The following is an 11,808-nucleotide window of genomic DNA, read 5'->3' as shown; positions in this document are numbered from 1 at the left end:
TAAAACTCGTTGCAGGAGGAATAAAACAAGCAGCAGCCTCCTAGGTGCTCCGTTTTGCCGAATTAATTGTAATTATATTTTTTATTTTTTTAACCAAACCCATTCTTTTTGTGTGTGAATGTTTTCGTCTACGCCTACAGGTTGTGAAAAGTAAAATTTTAATTTTATAATTAAAAGAGAAAACGATTTTTTTGGGGGGGGGGAAATCAACGGAAGGGTGAGGAGGTTTGTCCTCCGCGGCACCCGTAGGCTGCGACATCGAGTGACGTCACGCTGCTGGCGAAGAGGAGAGTTCCTGTTAATCCAAACACCAACGGACGGAGAAGCCCTCGCAGCCGCTTCATCGGCAATAAATCGTCCCAAACACGGCAGATAATCGTCGGCATGGCCGCCCAGAAGATAAACGAGGCGCACGAACACATCGCCAAAGCGGAAAAATGGTGAGAAACAAAGAAAATGGAGGCGTTTTTTTTTTGTTTTTATTATTATGGCGGAGGGGAGCAGCTGTAAGGCCACTAACTGTGGCATCTTTACCAGAAACAATCTCTGATCATAGGTTCAGTTAATTAATGCCGATTTGTAATCCCTTCTTTATTGTGTGTCTGCAGCCTAAAAACAAGCCTGACGAAGTGGAAACCTGATTTTGACAGCGCTGCTTCAGAATACGCCAAAGCAGGTAGCTCAGGTGGAATCTGCTGTCTGTCCCTTAAAATGCTGCCTCACTGCTCCCACCCACTTCTGTTTCTGCTCTGCAGCTGTGTGCTTTAAGAACGCCAAGCAGTACGAGCAGGCGAAGGACGCCTACCTGAAGGAGGCCGAGTACCACACAGAGAACAAGACGTATCCTGTCATCCATGAGTTGCAACCTTCAGTCAGGAGGGGAAGACCCCCACACCGGTCCGGAACCGTCCCCGACGTCGTTAGATTGTGCTTCCCAGGAGCCTCACTGCGTCCTGACGTCTCAAAGTGGTCTCGATCAGCAGCTCTGCGGGTTCTCCGACAAGCCGTCAGAATGTTTCATCTGGATTCCCCCCCCGACCTCACACCCAACCATCACAGCGTCCTGCGCAGTCTTTGTCGTAAATTAAAAAAACGACAAGACGTCCCACGCCAAAATATACACGTCTAAATCAGATGAGCAGCGTCTGAAAGTCTGAAGAGAAACCGTGAACCATCCAGCTGCTGATCTAGACCACTTCATAGGATTTCAGTGAGCTCTGGTTCTGCCCCTCGAGCAGCAGAGATCCCGTCTGATCGGTCGGCGCTCAGACTGCCCGACGGCGGACGACTCTCAGCTACCGCCGCACCACATTTCAGCCCGGCGTCTGGCCAAGCTCGCCGAGGGTTCGGCCAGACGTGGGTTAGCTGTTAGGCGAGCTCGTGTCAGGTTGAGTGGAGATGGCGGCGAACCCAACGCGCAGACTCATCTTAAATCTAGAAATAAAATAACGGCTGACAAGGCAGCAGGATTAAACTAAACCTAAGGAACAAAGGCAAACACGAGGAGAACAAGACAGTTTAGGTTTAGGCAAACATGACAACGAACGGAGGAAATGAGCGGGTTTTAAAAGCAGAGGGTCATTAGGCGAAGTGGGCACAGGTGGAGATGGGCATGGCAGGTAAACGAGCGCTGATTGAGGACAGGTGGATAATGATGTGAAAATAAGACACAAAGAACAAAAACTGAACAAAACAAGGACAATAACAACCTTGTTTTGGAGGTTTTTGTTGTTTATGATGTTTAGATTAATAAATGGACACATCTACAACAAGAACAAAATTAAACAAAGACGTAGTTTGTCGTTCCTCTGCTCACTTTCTGCATCACGTTACGGTTTCCTTAACTCGCCCTTCAGGCTTTTCCACGCCGCAAAGTGAGTATCTTCTTTTATAAAGCCGATTTTTCTTTCCACCAGCTCCTCACTGGTCTCTAACGCTCCTCCTCCTCCTCCTCCTCCCCAGGGCCATCGAACAGGCAGGGATGATGATGAAGGTGAGGCACCGCGAGCACTCGGCGGCGAGCGCTCAACGGCGAGCGCGGCTGTGACACGTCTCCTGTTTCCCGTCTTTCAACAGGAGCAGAAGAAGATGCCGGAGGCCATCCAGTACATAGAGAAAGCCTGCATGATGTACATGGAGAACGGGACTCCTGACACCGCCGCCATGGCTCTGGACCGGGCGGGAAAGTAAAAAAAAAAAACATTCATAATAATTTATTTGACCAACTGAGGAACATTTTGTTTATTTTTACATTCATAGTTAATTTTTACTGTCTTTATTTATGGAAAAATGCAGTTTCTACTCGAGCAGGACGCTTAATCGACTTTTATTTAGTGGAAAACCTTAAAAATAACCAGAAATATTCATATATTTAATTTTATTTATAAACAGCAGCTGACAGACATGAACAGGAAACCTTTCAGACGTCAGTCAGTTTAGAAAATTTATTGTGGAAATTGAAAACCTGATGAGCAAGTTGGGTTTTAACTAATTATCATTATTGTTATTAGTGCCAAATTAAACTAAAAGCAGTTTTTTGTTTTTTTTCTCCTACTTTAAAGTTGATCCTTTAAATATTCCTGCATTTTATGTCGTTTACTGAAATAGTTGTTATAATTTAGTTAAGTTTTTTGTCTGCAAATCAAAACAAGGTGATGGAACGTATACCAGACGCAGCTTTTTTGCTTCATAATTTATGCTAATTTTAACGAGTAAATCTGTAGACGAAGACGTTTTTCCTCCTCAGGCTGATCGAGCCGTTAAACCTGGAGAAAGCCGTCGATCTGTACCAGAAGGCGGCAGGCGTGTTCGAGGTGAGACTCTGCCGGAGCTGAAACTATTCTGCGTTTTTTTCCCCCTCCTGCTGTGCAGCGGCTCACGCGTCTGTCGTTTGTTTTCTGCAGAACGAGGACCGCCTGCGTCAGGCCGTGGAGCTGCTGGGCAAGGCCTCCAGACTCCTGGTCCGGTTAAAAAGGTAAAAAAAAAAAAAACGAACTCATTCGTCGGCCTGTTTGACGGGTTGTAAAAGCGTCTCGTCTCTCGGAGCAGGCTGGACGAGGCCGCCGTCGCCCTGCAGAAGGAGAAGAACATGTACAAAGAGATCGAGAACTTTCCCATGTGCTTCAAGGTGGGTCGGCTTGTTTAGCGCCTTCATTTAAAAAAGAAAAAAACAGTTTATCATCAAAGGAGACTGACTTTGATTCTCTTCACTCTTCCAAAGTGAAGTTTTAGTTTCTGTAGAGAGTTTAAAGGCTTCAGTGATAATTAATAACCTGACAGAACGTGCAGCACTTTCCTGTCATCCTTTAAAGTGGTTTTAATTAGCAGTTTTTCAGGCTTTCGTTTTGACTTTTCTGTCCAGTTCAGCACAACTGTCTCCTAGTTTGTTTGTTAAATCTGTTACTTTTGAAGCTTTTATCACATAAAGGTGAATAAACCTGAAAAGATGAGCCAAACAAGATGTTTATTTCAGAGCCGTCCAGTCCACGATCAGCTCATGCATCGATCGGGTTCATCTTCCTTCTTTGTCCTCCACTTGTTCACTTTCTTACTTTTTAAACACACCACCCTCAATTTGCCAAAACTCAAAAAAAACAAAAAAAAACCCTTTGGAAAGCCTGAAACTGTTGATTGAGACCACCTTAATGTCAATTTATTTGTATAGCACATAAAAACAACTGATGTTAAAAATGAAATACGAATAAATAAAACAAGAAAAAGCACATTTGAAAGTAAAATAAAAACGAATAAACTCCACAGCTGTCGTAAAACTCAAATAAAAGAAAAATCTAACGCCAAAGAGTAAAAATGAGACTTAAGCAGAGATTTAAAAGTCTCGACAGTCTCACCTCTGAGTTTTATCCTGAGACATAGAAGAGAAGCTGGTTGGTCGATGTGAAGCAGATCGCAGAGATACGATGGGGCCAAACCTTTTAAAGATTCAAAGATTTAAAATCAATCCTGGAACTAACAGGAAACCAGAACCGGAGATTCTGGCTCCTTCTGAAGCAGGTTGGGGTTTAAAGTGTTCTGATCCTCTGAAACGAGGCGGACCTGTTGCTTACTGACGGCTCGCTCTCCTCCCTCAGAAAACGACGGCCCAGGTGCTGGTCCACCTGCACAGAGGCGACTACGTGGCGGCTGACAAGTGTGTCCGGGAAAGTTACAGGTAGGAGCGCTCCGAGCGCCGCACACACACCCCCGTCGCCCTCTTTTGTTCGTTTTCTTACCTGCACGGGTCGTGCCGGCTGCGTGACGTGTCGCTCTCACTCCTCCTCAAGCCTGCCCGGGTACAGCGGGAGCGAGGACTGCGTTGCCATGGAGACGCTGCTGCAGGGCTACGACGAGCAGGACGAGGACCAGGTGTACCGCGTGTGCAACTCGCCTCTGCTGAAGTACATGGACAACGACGTGAGTGCCACAAAACGAGTCGGGACGAGCTCGCGTGGCAGCCATCTTTAATTGGATTAACTCTAGATTGTAGGAGACTAGTGATTACTTCCTGAAAGTTTGGTTCGAACCCGTCCAGGCGGGTCAGGATACGTCGGTGACACGTCCACCACAGCTGACTCGGGCTGCAGAACAAGTCAGAATTAATATTTACATAAAAATGAGTCCATAAAGACACCATCTGATGATCCCGGTAACTAATCCACCTTTTAAATGAGAGTTTCCTAACATTTAATTTCCTTTTAATATCGACCTTTTGCTTGCCTCCCTTTGTGTAATGGCCATTGTGAAGCTTTGGGATTCCTTTTTTACACAAAGAGCTGGAATTCCTGAATAAATTACTCCAGACCAATAAAAATCCACTTTTCAAACAACAAAACCAACTAGTTCCAGGCGATAAATCACCGAATCACAACAAACTAGGAATCATTTTGAAGCTTACAAATAATAACCAGATATGGAAAAAGTTCCTCACTGCGGCTCATTTTGCAGAAGGTGTCACAGATACATATTAGGTTTTTGAACGTTTTGTTGTAAAGTTTGCAGCCGGGTTTAAAGACTGTTTTTACCAGTTTTATGCGTTAAATCCACCTTTTTTCGTCATCTTTTTGGTATCGACTTCAGGAGTTATTTCAAATTAAAACCAGCCTTCTCCTTTAAACAAAGATCTGTGAGCTCCGGGTGACTCTTAGCTCAATATCTGTGAAATACACTCGGATGCAGCCATTTCTGTGGCGGCCATCTTGAATCGGATCGACTCCAAACGTTTTTCAGCTGTAGGTGAACATCACACTCGCCCATTAATCAAGTTAAAGTAAAAAAATAGCTATTATTATAGTTTAAAATGGTTGTTGAAGCTGTTCTTCTCGTTTTATATATGTGTTTATAGTTCAGTTGATGTCCTGATAAGTCTGTAGCTAAAAAAGTTGAACATTTCTTTCACCCATCGTCGCCTCCCAGTACGCCAAGCTGGCCATCTCCCTGAGAGTGCCGGGCGGAGGGAAGAAGAAGAAGGCAGCCGCTGCTCCACAGGGTGGCGCCAGTGGGGCGCCGGCCGCCGCCAACGAGGAGGAGGACGAGTACGAAGGCGGGCTGTGTTAGCCCTCGAGTTTAACCCCCGTTTCGTCTCAGAAAATGAAACAAAACGACCCGACAGTCCCGGAAAAGTCCTCGGCCTGTTTTAGCTCCTCGTCGTCTGTGAAGCTGTACATTCTGCTGTTTAATGTTTGTGATACTCTATAGTCCAACGCAATGTGTCCGCTGACTCCACTGATGTTCATTTGTACAGATAATTTATTCAGTATTCACAGCTGAAGCAATATGCAGCCATGATGGAAACGCATGTTTAACAAGAATAAAATGGTTCAACGAAAACAAATCTTATTCTGTGGATGGAGTTTGTTCTGTCCACTTCGTGCTTCCTTCAAATAAAATACAATCCTGGGTTTTTTTGTCTTAATTTCCACTTTTTAAAGTTTTAAATCTGAGCATCTTATAAATAAAAACAGGACCTCGGAGGTTTGATGGATCTGTTGATTTACAGCTAAACTGTTCTGGATGAGAGCTGAAATCTGCTGAAAATGAGCTAAAACCAAAACAAAACATCAACACCGGAGCTAAAAGCTACAATAAGAAAAACAGCTAAATGCTAAAGTTGGCAGAACAATAGTTAAAAGCTAAAATAAGAAAGAGGAGCTAAAAACACATTAGCAAAACTAACTAAAAGTTAAAAAATATAAAAACTGTAGCTGAAGGTTAAGTTTCAAATTAAAGCTGAAATTAGCAAAACTAGTAAAATTAAAATAAACAGTTACTAAAATGAGCAAAACTGTAGCTAAAAGCTAAAACTAGCCAAACCACAGCTAAAAGTAAAATTAGCAAAGTAGCAGCCTAAACATAAAAACAACAAAACTGCAGCGGATGATTAAATTGAGCATACATTAGCTAAAAGCTGAAAAATACTTCAGGTAAAAGCTGAAATTAGTAAGACTGTAGTAAAGTTAACATAAGAAACAGTAGCTAAAAGCTAAATGCAGCTAACAGGTGCAAAAACTTAAATTAACAAAACCATATCTAAAAGCTGAAATTAGCAAAAACAACTAAAAGTAAAATTAGCAAAATAGTAGCTGAAACGTAAAAACAACAAAACTACAGCTGAAGGTTAAAATTAACAACACTAACTAAAAGCCTAAATAGCAAAACAACAAATAAAAGCTGAACTTAGCAACAGTAGCTAAAATTAACAAAGCAGCAGCTAAAAGCTGAAATTGCAAAACTTTCAGATGAGAGCTAAAATGAGCAAGACCATAGCTGGAAGCTAAATGGAGCGCAAGAAGACAAAGTTTTGTTTGTTTTTGAAGAACCGAAGGGATCCTGACGTGTTTCTGTGGAGGAAAAGGTTTATAAATAAAGTTAAATAAACTAAAATACAAACACCAATCAATGAGGGAACCTAAACCTATAATTCCAGGTTTTCCTCTCAGACAGATTCCGTTCTAAAGGCTCGCGTCAGTAAACATTTCCGTCTTGTTCTGCGTTCTTTTTCCATCTCAGCTCTGACAGACGTGGAACGAGCTCCGAGCTTCCTGAGGCCCATTTCTCTCCGACGGGGCTGATGCTCCTCCCCGCGAGGAGAGATTCACGTGTTCATTCGAATGACTCTGGACCGACGTGCCGACGTTTCAGACCACCGGAACGTCTTCAAAGCTCTCCTCCAAGGAGCCAGATGTTCCTCAGCCTCTCGATCATCAGTTCTCGATGATTTCTGATGGTTTTTTTTCAACTTTGGCTGCTTTTTCACCCATTTTCAGTCCAGCCCTTCAACCTAATCTGACCACGAGGATTAAATAAGTTGTTTCAGAATCTGAAAGTCGTGTTTTTAGGAAACAAATCCGCTCAGACCATCAATCTTCAGCCATCTTTAGAAATCACCTTCTTGGTGCTAAAATGCTTCATCTGTCGAACTGCAAAGAAACGGCAACAAGTTGACCAACCGGATCAACGAGAGGCGATGAGTTTTCATCTCACAGTTCCTTAGACGAATTTATCTAAACCTGCGTAACTCTGATGTAAAAACTTCCAAACCTAAAAGAAGGATAAACGTCTTAAAATGTGAGCTGGACCCAAACAGCCGAAACCTTTCAAGACATTTTTATTTTCCCGCCTCTTAACCTCCGCGACGTCACATGGCTTTAATAGACAGGCACAATTTCACATTTCATTCCTCTGTGACCTGTTCCCTTATGTACACGTACTGAAAATTACTCATGGCAATAATGAAGGTTTTTTTTTTTTTTTCTTTTTTCACTCATGCTAAAATGTCCTCTAATGCATAGTTTGGACCAAAGGGCTTGTTTTGTCTCAGCCCTTCGTGACGAGGAAGCGTTTTCCTTTTCTTCTGGATGCAAAAACTGTGGGAGTCACAGCTTTTAGATTTTATTTTCGTCAACGTTTAAAAACAGCGAGGTCTGGTGAGTCGTCGTCGTCTACCCCCGATGCAAACCGTGACGATGCAGAAACTCCTGCAGGTGATTGAGTGGACGTGTTTGATTGGCAATATTCTCTGCAAAGAAAAACAAAAATAAAAGCCAACAACCATGTGCGGTAAACAGACTTGACTCGAGTCCAACCCGGACGGTATATTTCATGCCTTTTAGATACCTTTTCTACAACCTGACGCTCTTTTAGATCCATCACAGCCTACATATATGGCGACACATAATGAATATCGATGAAAACAGCTCTTCCTGAGAAAGATGTGTAATTCAGAACAGTTCTTCTCAACAAAATAAGGCAAGACAGTCTGATAATGTTCTCCACTTTTTTTTTTTTGATTTTAGCGCCCCTGACATTTAGAAAAAAAGGTTTATTGGTCGTAAATAGCCTCCCTTGATTTGGGAAAAACCTCGCAGGAACCTCAGTATTGCACCGCTCCCTCCAAACGAAGGTTCCAGTTTTGGGGGCGGGGGTAGTTTTTGGAGATTGTGCTTGTCTGGTCACCGCTGTGCACAGAAACGCCAGTGGGAAGCCCTTAAACTGTGACGCCGCAGCCGCGACCTGCCGTCCGGCGTGTTCGAGGCAGGTACAAAAAGGTCCCCCCCCCCTCCCCTAATGTTTGAGGAAAGCAGCTGCAAATTTGTGCTCAATTGTTGCTAACAAGACTGTTCCTGTTGTTGCTTTTCATGGAGAACCAGTGAAAAGTACCGTTTTTTTATTCGTCGAGGTGTTCCCGAGCGCGGAGGACGAAGCCGATCCTCAGTCACCCCCCCACCCCCCTCCGCCTCACTCCTCACTGAGTTTTCTCCCGGGTCCACTTGATCATGGTCTCTGGCGAGCGGTAGAGGAAGATGAGCTTGGCGTACATGTCCTCCTCCAGGTCCAGCTCCCCGGTCTCTCGGACCAGGAAGATGTCGGTGCAGAGCTTGAGGATGCGGTCCACGTTGGGCAGCTCCTCGAACATGATGGTGTGGGAGATGCCGCTGAAGAACTCGCGCACGAACTTCCCGATCACCAGGACGACGGAGGCGTACAGACCCATGATACTAGAGGGGAAGGAGGAGAGAGATGATGAGTTTGCAGTCAATTTAGATTTTGGTGATTTCTGGCATCATCCATCAGTGAAACGGTTGGAACAAGAAATGTAAATTAAAACGGAATGAGAAGATCTGCACGTCTCCTAACCCCATATTTTATTCATCATGGAACACAGTAATGTGGAGCATCTCCTTCCTCTAACATCAACCAGGACCCGAGGACAGCAGCTGCTGGAGGTTTTAGAGGGAACGTTGTCCCGTTCCAGCTGCTCAGCAGTCCTGCGTCTCTGCCGGATGTTTCGTTCGATGACGCTCCTGATGTTTTCAGCCGGTGAGAGAACCTGGACTGCAGGCGGGTCGGTTCAGCACCCGGACTCCCCTGCTGCACAGTAATGGGCGCAGGATGAGGTTTAGCATCGTCCTGCTGAAATATCCAAGACGCTACCTGGACGGGAGCAGACGTTCTAAAACCTGTAGATACGTTTCTACATTGATGGAGCCCATGTATATGCACTAATGCACCCCCATGCTGGTTTTGACCTGTGTGCTGATATCAGGCTGGATGGTTTGGACCCGTCTGACCTCAGATCAGTTCTCCTCTGTGGTCCAGAGAAGACGGCAGTGTTTCTGGATGGTGTTCACATCTGGCTTCTTCTCTGCCTGATAGAGCTTTAAGCAGCATCTGTGGACGGCACGGTGAGCTGTGTTTACAGACGATGATCTGTGGAACTGTTCCCCATGTCCAGAACCAGAACCTGGTTTTAAAGCAGCGGCCCCTGAGGGGCCTGACTTTCAGGCTGACTTTCAGCCATTTGACCTTTGACCTCTGATATTTCTCCAGTTTCTTGGAATCTTTTGACGAGATTATGAACTCTAGATGATGGGGCATTGAGGAACTTTACTCTGAACCTGTTTTGCTGCTTTTAGATGCAGTTTTTCACAGACAGCTGAACCTCCGCCCGTCTTTACTTCGGACAGATTCAGCCTCTAAAACGCTCTTTTTTTTTTACACCCACTCCTCTCACTGACCTGTTCCCGTTTAACACAATCAGCTGTAAAACGCTCCTCCAGCTGCTTCCTATTCGTACCACTTAGTGTTACAGGTTTCTGTCGTCCCGTCTTTTTTAAAATATGTTCCGCTGTGAATAAAATCTGGGTTTATGCACATTTCACACGGCGTCAGTCGGCACGCACCCGTATCCAGCCAGGAAGCCCAGACTGGGCGGGCTGACTTGGTCGCTGAAGATGTAGATCTGCAGGCCGACGTTCTTCTGGTCGGTTTTGTCGCTGGGGATTTGCAACGGGCCGGGCTTCGTCTGGTTGACGATCCACCACTCCTGGACCTGATCCGAGGAATTATCGCCCCGCATCAACTGCAGGGTTATGTTGAACATCGGCTCGCCTGGGGAGGCGGTAGAAGTAATCATTAAGTGAAAAATGCGGACAGACCTTTGTTTTATGTGGTTCTGATGACAAAGAAAAAGAAAAGAATTACCGAGTTGCTCCACAGGAGTGGCGTCCGAGTCACTGGGGGCTCGAATATATCGAGGGATGAATTCTTCTATGGTCCTGCAGAGGAAATCGTGAGACGTCATGCATGTACGACTCTCAGCTACTTCCACAGATCAATATGTGTAAAGCCGACTGAGTTAGAGCCATTTCTGTGTCGGCTAACGCTACACAGACCAGGGGGAAACACTCATGCAGCGTTTGATGTTTTTAGATCCATGCTGACGAAGAGCAAACCAAAAGGTGAGCAGATGGGTTTTTTACTCACACGTTCGAGTGGCCCTCTGTCTTGTTCAGAAGCGCTATCAGCTGCCGTTTGGTTTCCGAGCTCAGCTTCTTCACGTTTTTTCCGTACGCCATTTCAGCCTTGGCTCCGAGACTGAGATTCCTGAACACAGTAAAACAAAAAAAAAGTTCATAGATCTGAAGACTGCAGATGAAGATGACGGAAACCTCATCGCGGCTGTCAGACTGAATTACGACAGTTTAACCTCTCCTTTTCAGTCGAGTTTTGTATTTTTGTTGCTTCTGTCCTGTTTTCCTGGAAGAAAAATGACAGAAAACGGCCAAATCCAAAGATTTAAAGGGAAATAAAATTCAGAAAGTGATTCTTCTGCAGAACACAACCTTAAGGATGAAAATAATCGGAGATAAGATGACGAGGGAGATATTTTTAGTCACATTTGTCGGCCCGTACCTTTGCACGGACCAGGACACCGTAATGGGGAATTCCTCGTCGGAGTCCAACATTTTGATCAGGTTTTCTCTGCTGGGGGGGCTGATGGTCCACAGAGAGTTGGAGCTGCCTTTCAGGTCTGCGATGATCAGATCCTCTGGGAAGTAGGTCTCCAGCCACTCCACGGCTATCTGTAGGAGGCGCAAAAATCAAAACGAAGCCATTAAATCTTCTGTTTAAACACAAAAAAATGTGTAAAAGCCTGAAGCGGCGTCTTACGTTCGTGCTGGAATCGTCAGCCGTCACGAATCCTTTCTGGAACTCCAGGAATTGCTCGCTGGTCAGGTTTTGAAGCTGTTTTTGCTGAGCGCTCATGGTGAAGATGGGCTGTGAAAAGAAAACTCAGAGTCGGACTTCCGGTTTGGGTCATGAAGGAGTAGGCAGCGAGTGTGAGGAGCTCTGACCCAACTTGTAACTTATGTGACCAAATCTTATACCTTTACCACAGAATTGTTGTACCTTGTGCGCGTTACCATGTTGGGCGACTTTGGCCGGTTAATGGCTACCTCTAAGCAAAAACAAACCTCCTCGATAACCACGCGGAACACCATTGCTAGCAAGCTAGCCACTATGGCCTCCGAC

The 11,808-nt window shown here is 44.9% G+C and overlaps 2 protein-coding genes across 7 annotated transcripts in view; one reads left to right on the top strand and one right to left on the bottom strand.

Annotated features, from left to right (window-relative positions):
* Window positions 1–260: 260 nt before the first annotated feature.
* Window positions 261–8,174, top strand: napgb (N-ethylmaleimide-sensitive factor attachment protein, gamma b). Of its 2 annotated transcripts, none has more exons than XM_037981836.1 (12): window positions 261–440; window positions 609–676; window positions 756–840; window positions 1,857–1,874; window positions 1,963–1,993; window positions 2,077–2,186; window positions 2,747–2,813; window positions 2,904–2,974; window positions 3,049–3,127; window positions 4,089–4,168; window positions 4,281–4,410; window positions 7,003–8,174. In XM_037981836.1, exons 1-12 carry the CDS (start codon window positions 385–387, stop codon window positions 7,006–7,008), a joined length of 801 nt encoding a protein of 266 aa, XP_037837764.1. In that variant the 5' UTR covers window positions 261–384; the 3' UTR covers window positions 7,009–8,174. The 2 variants fall into 2 exon arrangements, with proteins under 2 accessions (XP_037837764.1, XP_017266290.1); XM_017410801.3 differs by lacking the exon at window positions 7,003–8,174 and adding an exon at window positions 5,410–5,896 and having other exon boundaries at window positions 263–440.
* The window catches only part of LOC108232904 (piezo-type mechanosensitive ion channel component 2), a 94,157-nt gene continuing 90,080 nt past the window's right edge, over window positions 7,732–11,808 (bottom strand). For all 5 annotated transcript variants that reach the window (XM_037981830.1, XM_037981832.1, XM_017411020.3 and 2 more), the window contains 6 exons: window positions 11,446–11,553; window positions 11,188–11,357; window positions 10,759–10,878; window positions 10,477–10,550; window positions 10,176–10,383; window positions 7,732–8,990 (listed from right to left, as the gene is read on the bottom strand). In XM_037981830.1, coding sequence (XP_037837758.1) covers window positions 8,738–8,990; window positions 10,176–10,383; window positions 10,477–10,550; window positions 10,759–10,878; window positions 11,188–11,357; window positions 11,446–11,553 — 933 coding nt within the window. In that variant the 3' untranslated portion in view covers window positions 7,732–8,737. The remainder of the gene's footprint in view (window positions 8,991–10,175; window positions 10,384–10,476; window positions 10,551–10,758; window positions 10,879–11,187; window positions 11,358–11,445; window positions 11,554–11,808) is intronic.

Source organism: Kryptolebias marmoratus, linkage group LG20 (genome assembly GCF_001649575.2).
Source record: "Kryptolebias marmoratus isolate JLee-2015 linkage group LG20, ASM164957v2, whole genome shotgun sequence".
NCBI classification, from domain to species: Eukaryota; Metazoa; Chordata; class Actinopteri; order Cyprinodontiformes; family Rivulidae; genus Kryptolebias; species Kryptolebias marmoratus.
Note: the sequence above shows the minus strand (reverse complement) of the source record. Positions and strands in the feature narration are given on the sequence as shown.